This window comes from Lygodium microphyllum, chromosome 22 (genome assembly GCF_053477565.2).
Source record: "Lygodium microphyllum isolate KBCC chromosome 22, Lygodium_microphyllum_v1.1.10, whole genome shotgun sequence".
Lineage (NCBI taxonomy): Eukaryota > Viridiplantae > Streptophyta > Polypodiopsida > Schizaeales > Lygodiaceae > Lygodium > Lygodium microphyllum.
In genome coordinates this window covers 51,686,562-51,701,624 of record NC_141156.1, presented here as the reverse complement: position 1 = coordinate 51,701,624, position 15,063 = coordinate 51,686,562, and the positions used below count along the sequence as shown (strand labels likewise).

General features: G+C 35.7%; 1 protein-coding gene across 1 annotated transcript in view; it reads left to right on the top strand.

Annotated features, from left to right (window-relative positions):
• LOC148017146 (chaperone protein dnaJ 8, chloroplastic-like) overlaps window positions 1-13,428 on the top strand; it is an 82,805-nt gene extending 69,377 nt beyond the window's left edge. Inside the window, exon 3 of the mRNA XM_087662613.1 lies at window positions 13,201-13,428. Coding sequence (XP_087518739.1) covers window positions 13,201-13,230 — 30 coding nt within the window. The 3' untranslated portion in view covers window positions 13,231-13,428. The remainder of the gene's footprint in view (window positions 1-13,200) is intronic.
• Window positions 13,429-15,063: the final 1,635 nt, after the last annotated feature.

The window sequence follows — 15,063 nt, the reverse complement described above, 5'->3', positions numbered from 1 at the left end:
ATTAAGGAACCATTTAAATTAAGACCTAGCTAGTTGTATCCACCACTTCCCCAAGTAATGAGAGTCTAGTAGCAAGATCCACATCTAGAGCCACAAGACCCCAAAACATCTCCTTGATCATGGTTCACATATTCTTGAGTGCCCTTTTTCATGGAAACAAATATACCCTTGATCCAAAAGTCCAATTCTATCTGATTCGAAACAATGTGGGTTGTATCCTCTACTAGTAAAGCGATACTAGTGTAGAGAGAATATTCAGAGCAATTTCTAAGAGTCATCAAATCATCTCCTCAACTATTAGGGGGCTTAGAATATGTAGACCCCTTACTGTCATGTGCATTCAAGGCCTAATTTAAAAACCACTTATTTTTAAAATTTTCACATCTAAAGCATATCCTTTACCTATTCAATTTATGAATACCCCTAATAAATGATAACCTTTTGTGTGTAAAATTTACCTTTAGAAAGAGACTTTAAATTTCCATTATGCCAAATCCATGTGATACACTTACATATTTGTGAGTGTCCCCACCCTTGTGCCTCAATTATAATTACCATCTCCTCAAATATAGTGACCCCGACTCACAAGAATGGATGTAATTTTTTTATCCATCAATCTGATTTGAGCCATTTGCTTCAAAATGGATCCAACTATGTCTTGGACAAGTTAAAATTATTAAATATAGAGAGAAGATCCATGATAAGTGGTAGGAGTAATCAAAATCATCTCAATGATTGCAACTATCCTCTCCTTGACTACAAATACTATTGCTCATGAAAATGTGCATAAATTTTGTTTTCATCGTTTGATCAAGAACTCTCTCATTCAAAATAGATCCAACTATAAGTAGCATAGTTTTAAGTGATAAAATGATACAAATACCATCCACATCTAGTGCAAAAAGTCACATTTATTCACCTCGACTACATTGGAGGAGCACCCCAATTGGAACATTTAGCAACTAGAGTGCACAAAACTAGTTACTTTTTTGGTCCTATTTACCATTTTCCCATTACAACAAGCTCTGGTCACTAGCCAGCCAACCTTGAGGATTTGCAAACCAACAAATTTAGCCTTATTAGCATTACTTAAAATAGCAAAAATCCCAAACCTTACTAAGCAAAATCAGTGAGCTATAATTGATTTTAAATCTTGAAAGGGAAAGTAATGCCAATGCTTGCTTGAAATGTTTTGCAAATAGCGTGCTTTAAAATTGGTCGTTTGTCTTACCTTAGTACAATGATGTTGAAATTGTGGATTAAGAAGTTTTCAAAGCTTTTGCAAGCTTGACCGTTAGATGATGGAATGCTTATTTTTTCATGCACTTCATTCAATTTGGCAATGACTACATCTTACATAGCCTATACATCCTCCAAACTCATCAATCTATCCATTCTTCTCCCAAACCACATGGAAAGCAAGAAAGAACAAACAAACTAAAAAGGGTGTAATGAACTCATTGACTTACCTTCTCCTCAATGCCACAAAGCCAAGTGTCAATGGTGGCTCCACGATCTATGCAGTGGTACTCCATCCACATCCTCTACTCCATATCTCTCGATCCAATCCCAATCCATGAGAGGAAATGTGAAGCTCACATGAAGAAGAATAAAGACCACCCAATCTCTCCTCCAATCCACCTCTCACCCAAGAAGTGGAAGAAGAGAAGAGTACATGCAAGAAAGAAGCTTCATCTCCCAAGTCCCTCACTCTCACACTCGTACTCTCTCTCACTCTCAAGATGGAGCACAAGTAGATAGAATAGAAGCAAGAAGAAGAATCATACCCTCAAGTTTGCACACCATAAGAATGAGCTCATCCATTCACTTTTTAGTATCTATATATGGGGTTTGGAGTTTGGACTTCCACTTAAGTTGGGCACCCATATCTCCTATTTGGCTCTTGGCTGATCTTTTTACATATGGGGTTTGGCTTTTGGGCTTCCACCACTTAAGTTGGGCACCCATTTCTCCTATTTGGCTCTTGGCCAGCTCTTGGCCAGTCTTTTTTGGTTTATGCATACATATTTAGATTACATCAACTGTTACCAAAGTGAATTAAAGCTATTGCATGCACCCTTCTTGAATTGTGGGTATTTTCTCTTAGCAAAAAATATTACAACTTGCAAGGGCACTATGCCTTGCCCTTAAAATAATATAGCAAATAATTGTATGATTGTGGATTCGATCTAAAATTATTACACTTATACCTTTCTCATGATTTACACTTCTCTTTGATCTTGTTGCCTTTGTTCTCCTTTGCTAATTTATTTTCCATTCTTTCACCTATTCATGTTATGGTTAATATTACCCCCCTCCTAGTTGAGTGATGGTGCCATGGAACTCTTTGTGTTTTTCATGCTTCAACTTACACTGACAGTAAGGAATGTCAGGGATGCTTGTGAGATCTTCGCAACAAGGACAGTAATTGCCATCCTTGAAGACCTATTTGGATATTCAGGTTGTTGGGAGATCACTATGAGAATTGGAGTTGTTTTGCACATTCAATATCAAGAAATTTATAGTAATGGGGACTAGATGCAACTCATCAAATTAGAGTCTTCTAGGGGGAGAGGGTCAAAATTAAGTGGAATAGTTGAAGTTAGTCATTATGGAGCTTGTTAGCTTGAGATAGAGATTGCAATCTACTAGATTCTCTTGTACTTACAAGGGAGATTCTCTCATGCTCTCTCCTTATAGGAGTGCTAGTTTTTTTTGTATGCACGATATGTTTTGCTAGATGGGGAGATGGGTCAAACTCGAAACACTTTCAAGAGGGTTTTTCCACACTCGAGACCCAATTTTTGTATAGGTTATGGTGCAATTATTATGTGAATGCATGTGCTTGGGTAGCTATTACATAGTAGAAAACAACATAATGGTTTCCATTTGTCAAATGTTAATGAAGTAGGGCATTAGTTGATGGGTCACTACGATGGGAAGTATTGTCATTGCTAAGGGATAAAGGAGTCAATGGGGCATCATGCGAAGAACTTCAAAGTACTCCTATTGACTTGCTGAAGTTGTACTTTCTATATTATAACCATGATGTATTGGGAAGGATTAGAAGAACTTGTGCAAGTGACTCAGGGAGACATGTCTCGAGCCAAGGTCCCCTAGGTGTGTCATGCCCTTGATGTGCCCTGAGTTTATGTGGGGGAATTAGAAGTAGGGATAGGGGGCTAGGGATGGGAGTTGGCTAACCAAGGTCGTCGAGCATACTTGACTTAAGGACTGCTAGGTGTTGTATTGTGTTTGTACATGCATTTTTCTTTTCTTTTCTTATTTTCTTTCTTTTGAAATAAATGCCACATAGAAGAACTTTTTAGTCTCAATGAGAATATTACGACAAAATTAAGAGACTTAAGAAGGCTCTTATAAGGAGGGATAGTCCAATTGATATCGAAGAAGTAGTGATGAAGTGGTTCATGGAACTCAATGCAAGGTACTACCAAACTTATGGCTTGGTTGATGAAGGAGCTTTTTCCATCGATATAAGCTTGTCTTCTCATTTTGGTTGTGTGCCTTGTTTTTTGGTAGAGAGAGTAGCTAAGAGAATGCCTATGGAGGCACACTTGTATATGGAGCATGATCTTTGTAGGTAGATCCTTGCAATCTCTTCCAACGTTATGTTCTAGGTAGGCCTTCATTGTTGGGTGGTGCTTTTGGTCATTCTTCTAGGGAACACTAGTCCTTGATGGCTTTGAACATTTGATCTAGCAATCCACATAATGACATGTATTACCTTGCATTCATTTGATAAAAATATGAGAGTACATGCAATTGGCATGCTTCAAACTCCATAAGTAGAGCTCTATATTAAAAGAAGTACCACTTGAGTCCATTTTTGTTGACCTTGATTCTAGTCACCTTGATTTCGACAATCCTTTGCTTGTAAAATATGAAATTTTTTTATTTAAAAAATAAGTAAATAAAACTATGTTTGATCTATGGAAAACATGTTTGCTATATATACATATTTACTATCTATGATTCCATGCCACTCTGAGATGTTAAAAGCTAGTTATAGAGCTCACGATTATACTCTAGTGTAGCATAAGCATTGAGAAGTCATGGAATCTTTACTAGAAAGGATAAGTATTGTGCAACATTGAGTAGTATCATTCCTTGCCCTAATTTGGTAGCAACATGGAGCTCCTCTTCTCTTAGAATCTTGTCAAGCAAGGGATAGTCTAGGATGGGTCCTACATACCACAAAGAGTAGCAATTACAAGGAAGGAAGAAGGGGCTACATACATTGAGTCTTTTTGAGACTACCACATGCCATGTCACTCCTTTGAGATAGTCATTAGGTGGCCTCCAATGTTTCTCAAATTGGCTTTGTCTCTTAGCTTGTTGTTTGAACTAGTCAATCCCAAGAATACACCATGCTAACAAATCCCTTTGCTAGACATAATTGTTAAGAAATGCTCTTTGGTTTTCTCATCTAAGATGTGTCGTATAAGATTATCTAGAAGCCCATCATAGTGCTCACCAAGATGTTATTACTTCTCCCAAGTAAGCAAATATCCTAGGTATTCCTCATGTTCTTTAGGAAACGTACCCATGTCAGTGTGGACATAGATTCTTGCAAGAAACTTCAACCTAGCATTGAATTTTGTGAGACACTCAATGGCAGTCCCATTTTCTAAGTGTGTAATTTCTCTATTGCCATTTCTTGTAGGATTCCTCTATTGCCATTTCTTCTAGGATTCTAACAGTTCCTTTGGGCTTTAACATGGCAGGAGGTTTAGAAAGAAATGGGAAAGGTTGAAGGAGTGTAGGACCACTTGTGCTCTTGGGATTCTTTTGATTATCTTGAGGCTCTATGGTCACCATGTCTTGTTTCTTGTCAAGTGTGATAGTTGTAGTCATAATTAATGGTTGTGACTATTTCCTTTCTACACTTGATTGGACATCAAGATCTTCATTATTAGTGGATCGAGTTTTATTTACAACAATTGGAAGCACTTGTTTCTTTCAATCCTTGGCATTTTTTTCTCTTGGATAAGGGTGTAGACTTAGAAGATTCTATGCCCTCAATTGGTTTGGCAACCATATCATTGGACTACTCATTAGGGATCTCTTTTCCTCTTCTCTCCTTGTGGATCTTCCCTAGGGGGGTGCTAAGAGATATTGCTAGGTTGTGAAGGGTCAATTTCCTTTTGTTTTGGAGAGTCAAGTCTTTCAATTGTCTCTCCTTTATTAGGCAAAGTAATTATGGGTATTGGAAATGGTTCTTGCTTAGTTTTCATCTTTGTCTTGTCCAATTGTAGATGGCTTATCTTTGTTCAAAAATAGACAAATTATGTATGCTCTAGAAAGAGATGTCTTGAATCCCATATGCACAATGAGGAGAGTGGAACAACCCAACTTTTATAAAGCATTGTACTTGACTATCACTTTGATAATGATGAATGCAATATCATGATGATATCCTCTTTCAGTTAGTGTCATTGTCATTGTCAGTCCAATACACAATATTGTCTTTATGAGTCCAAGCTTCCATCTTGGAACCTAATTCTCTTGTGTAATAGTTGTCTACTCACTATCCATGTCAACATGAATTTAGTCTTCATCTTCCAACCTCCATACATGGGGGGTTCACTCATAGTAAAGAAGACATGTCACCTGCATGCAAGGACTTCTAAAAAAACCCCTATCTATGAAGCTTGTAAGACTAATGTATCCCCCTATTTAAGCTTATAAGATATATACATGTATGACTTTTTATGTATCCCCTTTCTTAAATGTAAGTCTTCATAGAACATATACTGACTTTCTTTTAAAAGTTGGAATTATCCTAAGCAATTAAAAGTATCAAAATGGTCATATCACAAAGTGATTTATGTAGTGGCACTTGAATACCATTGAAGTATGTGTCACAATGTTTTTGAGTGGCCATGCCCCACTATTTGCAATGTCATTTCCTCTAATATCCATATGCAATGGGCTCATTTGGATATGTTGCCTATCTATCCTTAGAAGATGAGAAAACCTGGTTGGATTGAAGATCTCCTTCAACCTGGGCACAATCTATGTCTAATTTTAGGAGGGAGAGAGAGAGAGAGAGAGAGAGCACTAGAATTGCTCGTTAGAGAAGGTTGGTTGAGCTCCCAATTGAGTGCAAGGTGGCATCATAGGAGGTGAGGGCACAACTCTCACTTATTGTGACCTAGAACAAGAGGCTCTGATCATCAAGGCTTGCATTGTGTTGAAATTTGGGCCCCAATTGTGCATTGTGGGTTTCCATCCACTTGCATCACTAGCCCAACCTAGTAAGTATACTTCAGCACACGTATCTTAGCTAAACAAAGTTTTCAATTGTGTTACAAGTGAGGCAAATTACAACTTTTTGATTTGCATCTTCCAAAAGCTATGCCATAAAATGTATTATATGCATAGAGGTGCCATTGTAATGTTCTCATAGCCCTTGTGGGACACCATTAGCATCAAATCTTTCAAGTAAAGGTGGTGACAAGTGTTGTATGTTGCACACTAATAGGTTATGATGGAGAGAGAAAGAGAGAGAAACATGGCTGACTTCTCGACTATAGCAATGTCTTGGACTATGAGCTTGCTTGGATGACGATTCCAAATAGCTTTCCAGAATATGTCATAACATAGGTTGACCAACTGTGCACCTCTTCTCCTTTACTAGCTAGGCCTCCTTCTTTGTGTGCATTGTTGTCTTTAATATTCCATACCTCTTAATACCTCCATGCTTACTCATTGTCCCATAACTCAATGTGTTTTGCACTATCAAATCATCAATGCTTGAAATCTAGGAAACAACACAAGGATTACCGATTAGAGATAGTGCAATTGAGCATTGAAGACCTTACGTAGCATCTCATGAATCAAAGAGTTAGTTTAAATTTAGTCATAACATTGTTACCAAATGTATGAGGAGCTTAGTTCATTTAAACATGAATAGCCTTCATCCCATGATTAAATAACTATTCACATATGTCTTATAGCTCTAAGCTCCATCCATAATTAAAGATGGGAGGAGAAGTATAGCTATGATTAGGAATGATAGATTGCCCATGTTTGAGAGTCAATGTATGACAATCCTTTGATCTAAAGGGAGCACCCCATAGCTTATCGTTGTGGCCCCACCACGACTTTCCTACGATGTGTTATTTCAACATAAAGCACATATGCAACATTGTCCTTTCTTTTGATAAAACATTCCAAGAGAATATAATCCTTACCAAATTAGTCCCCAAAGAAAATGATAACATTAGATCTACAACTCAAGGGATCCTCACACTCAATATGGGTCAATAGCTCAAAATCGTGCTATGCATCCAAGAGATAATTTTCTCAATACCATGTATGAAAATGTAGATGCAAGGTGAATGGCCTATGCGTTCAAACAAGTAAAGTTATAAATCAATCAATGTGGATGTGCACAAATAGACCTTTCATGATTTTACTCTAGCATATTGCTTCCTTACTAAGGCAGCATTGGAACAACTAGTGCTACTGCCCTTTTTAAGACTTAAATCAAACACATCCTATTTGCTAGAATATGCATAAAATCAAAGTTCAAATGATACTTAACTACCACAATCCCCTTCATCCTTCTATTTAAGATTTTGCATTCAATGGGGGTAGATTAAAAGGGTATTTCATATAAAATTATTTATGTAGAAAGCAATAAATATGCATTAAAACATGCAAATGGGATAAATCAATCCTGATCCTTATGTGTTACCTCCATTATACTTGCACAAATATACCTCTAATTTTATATAATTTTTTAGACATAAAAACCTTTTTTTCTATTTTATTTGTTCCAAAGCCACATGTTTGTATTTTTTCTTATTTTATTTATAAAAATACTTCTTTATTTTTCTAAATCAAGAAATTAATTCACACTCTAATCCATCATTACATTTGATTTTATCACATATGCACGTGATATGATCACTTGAAACCAAGAAAAACATCATTTTTTCACTTAAAACATGAATTTTGGGTTTTCAAACATTAATAACTCACATGCATGGGTACAGGTTCTACATTTTATGCTCACATCCCTCGAACACATCACAACCAATCTTTAAATATATAAAAATCTTCGCATATGAACAAGATTTGCACCATGAATTATCAGAAAGAAATCAAACTTCCATTAAAAAGAGGCTTAGTGCCATTTTTCAAATTTTGGGTCTCAAGAATTGATTTTTCAGATAGTGACTAGACCTACCATTGGTCTCCAAATAGTGCTAGTCATCACTCCTTAGCATCAACATGATCCCACATCAATATGGTTCAAGTAGAACAATCAATCTCCATCTCAATCTTCTTTAGATAATTCACGCATGAATTGACCTTGAGAGAAGAGAGAAATACTGAAATTGCATCTCCGCAATCAGGTCGTCATCTCCAAAACCTAGTGACGAGTGATAGAATGCAAATTAGGTTGTTGTAATCTGATTGTATGGTTTCTTTTAAGCTCCATAGCCCCCCCTTCATCCATTTCATCTCGTTGTTCCCCAAGATGCCTTTTTTTCACCACCTAAAAAAAACAATACCTCCCCTCCCTCACAAAAAAAAAAATTGGGGGTTTGTGGCCCTAAGGGTCACACCCCTTCCCCCACAAGCCACTTTACATTGCCCTTTGTTGGTCTCTTTGACCCTCCTTTGCATGGGTTGAGCTATCTCATACATTTAGCGATCGAATTGTGAACAAAAAATTCTTAGTTAATCCTCTCAAAGTCCCGCACTATCAAAACTCATTCCACTTGACCATTCCAACACCTAAAATTTTTATGAAATTTTTGAGACCACTATGAGATCCATCGTCAGAAGTGATTTTAAATCTTGCTTATGTAGTCTCTTAGAATTATCAAACATGCATCCACCGCTTCTCTCGAGATTTAATTTTTGCTTTAAATTGATAAAATTTGGGACATTTCTAACTTTCTTTGGGTCATAAAATCCCACTCTCATTGGTGACCATGGCATAAGGCAACTCACCCCGTCGAATCCATGAACTGATCTATAAATACAAAAACCAAAAAGAGCATCAAGCTACTACAAAGAAAAATATGCAACAAAACACAACCATAGCTCTCACCCTACTCCATAACAAAATCAAGGCATGAAGATCCACAAGGGATAGGCCAAGTATAGTCTAATAGAGATCTAGAGCTAGTTGCTAACCAACTGCTCCAACATAAACTGGCTAAAAAGAACTATCAAATGAGTCATCCTAAGTGGTGGTCTAACCTGCCTACCAAAATTAGGACAATTGGACTAAGAACTCCTACTAGGCGAAGACTCCTATATTTTGGTCTTTTATTTTCAGATACTTTTGATTCATCATTTTTTTATACTTCAGGACTTGATACTCATGCATGTAAAAAGGAGGGTGTTAAGTGTATTGTGACCCAAGGAGAAGATGGCATCAACCAGGTCATGTCTTAGTTTCCAAGAACCTACCAAGCTCTCACAAGGTGACACTAAATCCTTTTTCTTTCACTCACTTTTATTTTCGCTCCAACCATTCTTATTTATTTTTTGGCTAAATGTCACCCCATGAAGATAAGGCATAACTCGTCCCTAAGAACCTACCAGGCCTTTGCAAGGCAATGATCATCTGTTGTTGAAAGTTTTCTCTGCTTACTTTTCCTTTTTAAATGGTTAGAACCCCTTTTTACACACCTCCATATAGTATATAAGATTTTTCAAATTTATCATTTTTAGTCTTTATTTTCGGCAAGCTTCCCTAACTGCCTCACAACTAGCAAAAACTCCTAGAAATAGTTGCCTAATAGGCTAGCAAGACAGGATCACTAAGGACTACTCAAAAATAACTCTTAGAGTGCCTGACAATGTCTTCATAAGAGACAGACAACTACTCAAATCTCCCCCAAATATACCGAACCAAACCCTAGGAATTGATGCCTTAACTTACTAGTCCCCAAAAGAAGAAAATTCCCCAAATACACATATACATTCAGATTAAGGGGTAAAAATCTCAAAAATGAATAATAACACAGAAATCCAAACCATACGAGAAGATTTATGATACACACAATTTTGAGCTACTAGGAGTCATTCGAACTCTCAAAATATGGTGCCATTATATACTTGGTGTCAGAGGTTCACTCTCATAAATGATCATAAGCACCTCAACTAGATCTTTACTCAGCCAAATCTCAATATGAGTCAAAGAAGATGGATCAAAAACCTATAAGAATTTGATTTTGAGACCAAGTATCATCTTGGCAAGGAAAATATCAGCCTGCTAATGCTCTCAATCACAAAGCCTTTCTAAATGCCCTAATAATCTAAGATCCTTCAAGGGCAAGGACACCTCACAAGTCTTATTTCTATGCTTAGTAATCCCATTTTGGATGTTGTAGTCGTGGCAGCACAAAAAAAGATCTTTTGGGAAGAAGCACATGACAACCTAGGGGCCAAACATCCTGACTATACAAAGACCTTGAGTGCTATAAGAAAGAGCTACTTCTAACTAGGATACTCTAGGGTATGTGACCCAATGCTTGAGGTACCAAAGGATGAAGGCCAAAAGGGCCAAACTACTTGAAACTCTATAATAGGGAATTTGGGAATTTTCATATAGTTTGGGAATTTCCAATATAGTTAATATTTGGCTGCATGATCAAAACGTGTCCCCTTACTTGAAAGTAGATTCTATGCTAATTACTATAGAGGTTGTCTTTCCAAGTCCCACTTTGAAGCACAAGTTAAGATTTAGCCACACGGTCAAAGGTTTACCCCTTATTTCAAAGTGGGACTTAGGGGGTTCCCGAATTCTCTAATATGGTGTTGTGGCAAATTATACCCTCTTGATATTCATTGGATGAAATGGGAGCATATGAGCATGGATTTTATAATTGGCCTATGCACTATGCAAGGAGGACATGATTCCATCATAATGATTATGGATATGTTAACCAAAGTAGCTCATGCTATCCCTATCAAAACAACTCATAAAGCTTTAGATATCGCTAGTATATCCATCGATGTAAGCTCAATAGAATGATTTATCTAGATTTTTTCTTTATTTAATTCAATTTTTTATCAATTCTCTTAATTTTATACTTTATATTTACCAGTTTTTTTATATATCAAAATCTATTACTAATTTTCTTAACTTATTCCAATTTGTTATTACTTTTCTTGATCTATCATGAATTACTATCAATTTTTTAACTTAATTATTACCTTTTTATAAATTATCTTAATTTTATTATAAATGAAATTATTTCAATGAAAATATTGTAAAATTATTTATGTAATACATTCTCCTAGTTTAGTTATTTTTTAGATTAACTTTAGAGCTATATTTTATTGATTTTATTAACCTTTTTCTAAATTTCAAACTAAGTTTTTGATTTTGTGTGATTTTAGAAAAAGTAACTTTAAAAATGAGAAAAAAGAAAAGAAAAAGAAAAAAGAAGAGAAAAGAAAAGAAAAGAAGAAGAAGGGAAAAAAAGACATGGAAATCAAAATCCCTCGAGTGTTCAAGAGCCTTCTCCCCTTTTTTGGAATTCTTTTAGGGAAAAAAGAAAAAAATTTCCCTTCTTTCCCCATATTTATTGAAATAAATAAATAATAATTTTCCCAGTCCTTCTTTCAATGGTTTTTTTAATAAAATAAAATCCAAAACCTTGCCCATCGCCCCCCCCCCCCCCCCCCCCGGCCCAAAAAAAAAACTCATTGTGATGAAGAGAAGGCTCTAGCTTGAGAGAGAGAGAGAGAGAGAGAGAGAGAGAGAGAGAGAGAGAGAGAGAGAGAGAGAGAGAGAGAGAGAGAGAGAGAGAGAGAGAGAGAGAGAGAGAGAGTATGCGAAAGAAGGGATAGCGATAATTCACACAGTGTCAATCTAACATTCTCCTTCGACTATGATGACTCCATGAAAGCTCATCAACGTTGTGGGGCCCTCCTCCACCTTCAATGTCAAAAATATGGCAACAATCAACATGAATCAAGTCTATTACTTGTATTTTGAAAATTTCTAAATCTTGTAAATTCTTGATCAATGTTAAAATTGAATAAATACTAAGATTAATAATATTAAAATATCTAAAATAAAAATAATTTTAGCATGCACAATTGGCATATAGCTATACACAATGAAATATTAATAAAAAGAAATCTTAGATAAATAAAATAAGTTACAATAAGTTACTTTAGATGAATAACACATATTTAATTCATTGTATCCATAAATTAACTAAAATGGTACGTAAAACAATTAGTTTTCTTTTCTTATTTCCCTGTGATCAAAATTAATTTAATCTCCTTTGCATTCAATAATTCTATGTGCATGTGGTTAGATTAAACTCAAGTCATGAATTGATTGTAGAATTATTTATTAGAACACAAATTTATTGAGATTCCATAGAAAAAGTTACATTAGATTCATGTAAATATTGTTTGGAAAGGACTATTTTAATTAAATTAATTTGCATGATTGATTTTAGCTGAAGAAATTTTGAGTAAATGATACTAATGATGTCCAAGTCTTTGATATAGCCGAACAGAATTAGGGCATTGTGCCTTACCCCAAGCCACGCCGAAAAACTCTTCGCCTAAAGTAAAAATAAGACTGCCTAACATAGTTGACCACTACTTGGATACGTGAGGTCATCCATATAGGAAGGTTCTTCCTTATGGCAGTGTCATGTGGTTCCATGTTTATAGGTTAAAAACTCATGGGATGTCTATGAAAAGATTTCTTTTGTGTGCCTATGAAATGTGAGTGTCATTTTTCATGTTGACTTTTATATTGATTGTAAATTGTTTGTCAAGATGTTTATAGTCAATTTACACATCAATGTTAAATATTACGTTTCAAGATCTTTTGTGGGTGGCTCAATAGTCACTTAAATGACCCCACGATAAATGTTTCAGTGAGCATTGATGTGTGAATGCTCTAGGACAAACCCTTGCTTTTTCTACCATGATTTATAGGCAGTTCATGGCACTACATGATTGGATGAAACTTAGTAAAAAGCTAAGTATATAGTCCACAAATGTACAAAAGAATAAGGAGAAATAGGGTGATCACTGGATGAGAATAGGGTAAAGTGGATGTTGCATGAAGAAGGGTTGATTTAGGTATCTTTGGACTCCTATATACTAATTTGAATAAAGTTTACAAGCTGTTCGTTGTTCTTTCTACTAACTGCGAAAAGTTTTGCCTTGAATTAGGTACAACCTATTGCTTTTGGATTGTCCTAATTGGAGGCATATTATGAACAAATATGAGGTTTTCCTATTGCATTATTGTGGGTGAATATAAATAGAAATTTTGGGCTAAGAAAAGTGTCTTTTTGAAACTTCAAGATATCATATTTTGATGTATATGTACTTTTTTCCCACACTCATCTATGCATGTATAGGGCCTAATTTTGGGACATAGATGCATCGTTTTGTACTTGAACTCTTACATAGCAATCATTCTCACTGAATATTTTAGGCTGAATTAATTTGGATTTTCAATCATTCATAGCCTCAAAACTATTGTCTACAAGTGGATATATATGTTGTACAAGGTTTTAGCCAAATCTCTTTTGCAATAAAAAATTCTACAATTTGGTTTCTTCTATTTCTTGTATTCCAATTGTATCATGCATTTATCTTTTGCACAATTTCTTGGCTTTCTACCATAATCTCTTCTTGAGAGAACTCTGGTGGTTTTAGGCCATAAACAACATCTTTGGTGAACCTAATGTGAAAGGTTGACATAAGAGTTTGTAGGATGGGATATATTATAGGTCCTTTCGATCATGTAAGATAGTTGTTGTAGACTTTTACAGTAGTGTATTTTGTATTTGTAGTATGTGTCTATTGTAACCAAAGCATTGCAGCCTTTGGAAAGCTAGACTAAATTATTTGATGGAAGGAAAGTTTCCAACTATCTAGAGATCTATGGAGAGAATATGGACTTCTTTGGGATTCCTCCACATAGGATGAGCTAGTATTTTGTGTGACTTGCAATCCATGAGTTAAACCCCACAAAAACAAGATGTATGAAAAAGATGCTACATGGGAAAAAAATCTAAGAAAGCATTGAAGGAGGATTTTTTAAAATAACAAGTTTGGTGACTAGGAGGACTTTCATGGAGTGGGTTACAAAACCTAATAATTATTGGTCTAGTTTCTATAGAGATTTTGTGTGAGTTAGAGTGCACATCTGACCGATTAGATAGTGCAAAGTAGTAGGGTTTAAAATAGAGTGATAGGATGCCAATAATGCTGTCTCCATGCTTGTTAAAAGAGAAAGGAGATGGGTCACGATTCATGTTGAGCCTATGCCTTTATCCTCTAGTAAGGTTACAAATCATGCAATAAAGTAGCATGTTTCTACAACTACTCCAATAAAAGAGAATGTCATGGATGAACTAGTTAAGGTTATGCATGACTTGCAACTAAATTTTGCAAGGATGGAAGAAAAGGGTTGGTTTATTGCACCATGAACCTTGTTTTGGGAAGGTTTTTTGTGATGATCTATTAGGTGTGCTAGCACTAAGCATGAGCCTATGATTGAGAGAATTAGATGGATGCATTAGAAAATATTTTGTTTTTCTTTAAAGTTTTCAAGATCTGCCTGTGCAAGATAGGTCTACCACTCAATCCAAATTTTAGAAAGGGTGGAATGTAGAAGTTGATTGATGACATGGTTGCATGAAATACTTATGCTATAGCGAGAGCTACTAGGTTTGGTCTAAAAATTAACACACGCCCTATATGTGTTGCTATGGTTGGCAAGAAAGCAAAATTTTGGTCTCATGCTAAACACGCTACAAAGAAGGGAAAGAGCCCTAGATTTGAATTAAATGATACAAGAAAGAGTATCTAAGAGATGATAGAATGGGATACTCCAGTGGATTCTTTTTCTATTTATGAATATCTTACTAGCTCACAGAATATGGATGTTATTATGGAAGAAAAGAGAAAGAGAGATTATGGAAATTCCATATCTCTAAGAGGGTCACTAGAGGGAGTGGTAGATCTAACTCGGATTAGCCACCACCTCCTACTAGGTCTTCACTTGAGCACACCATGGAAAGT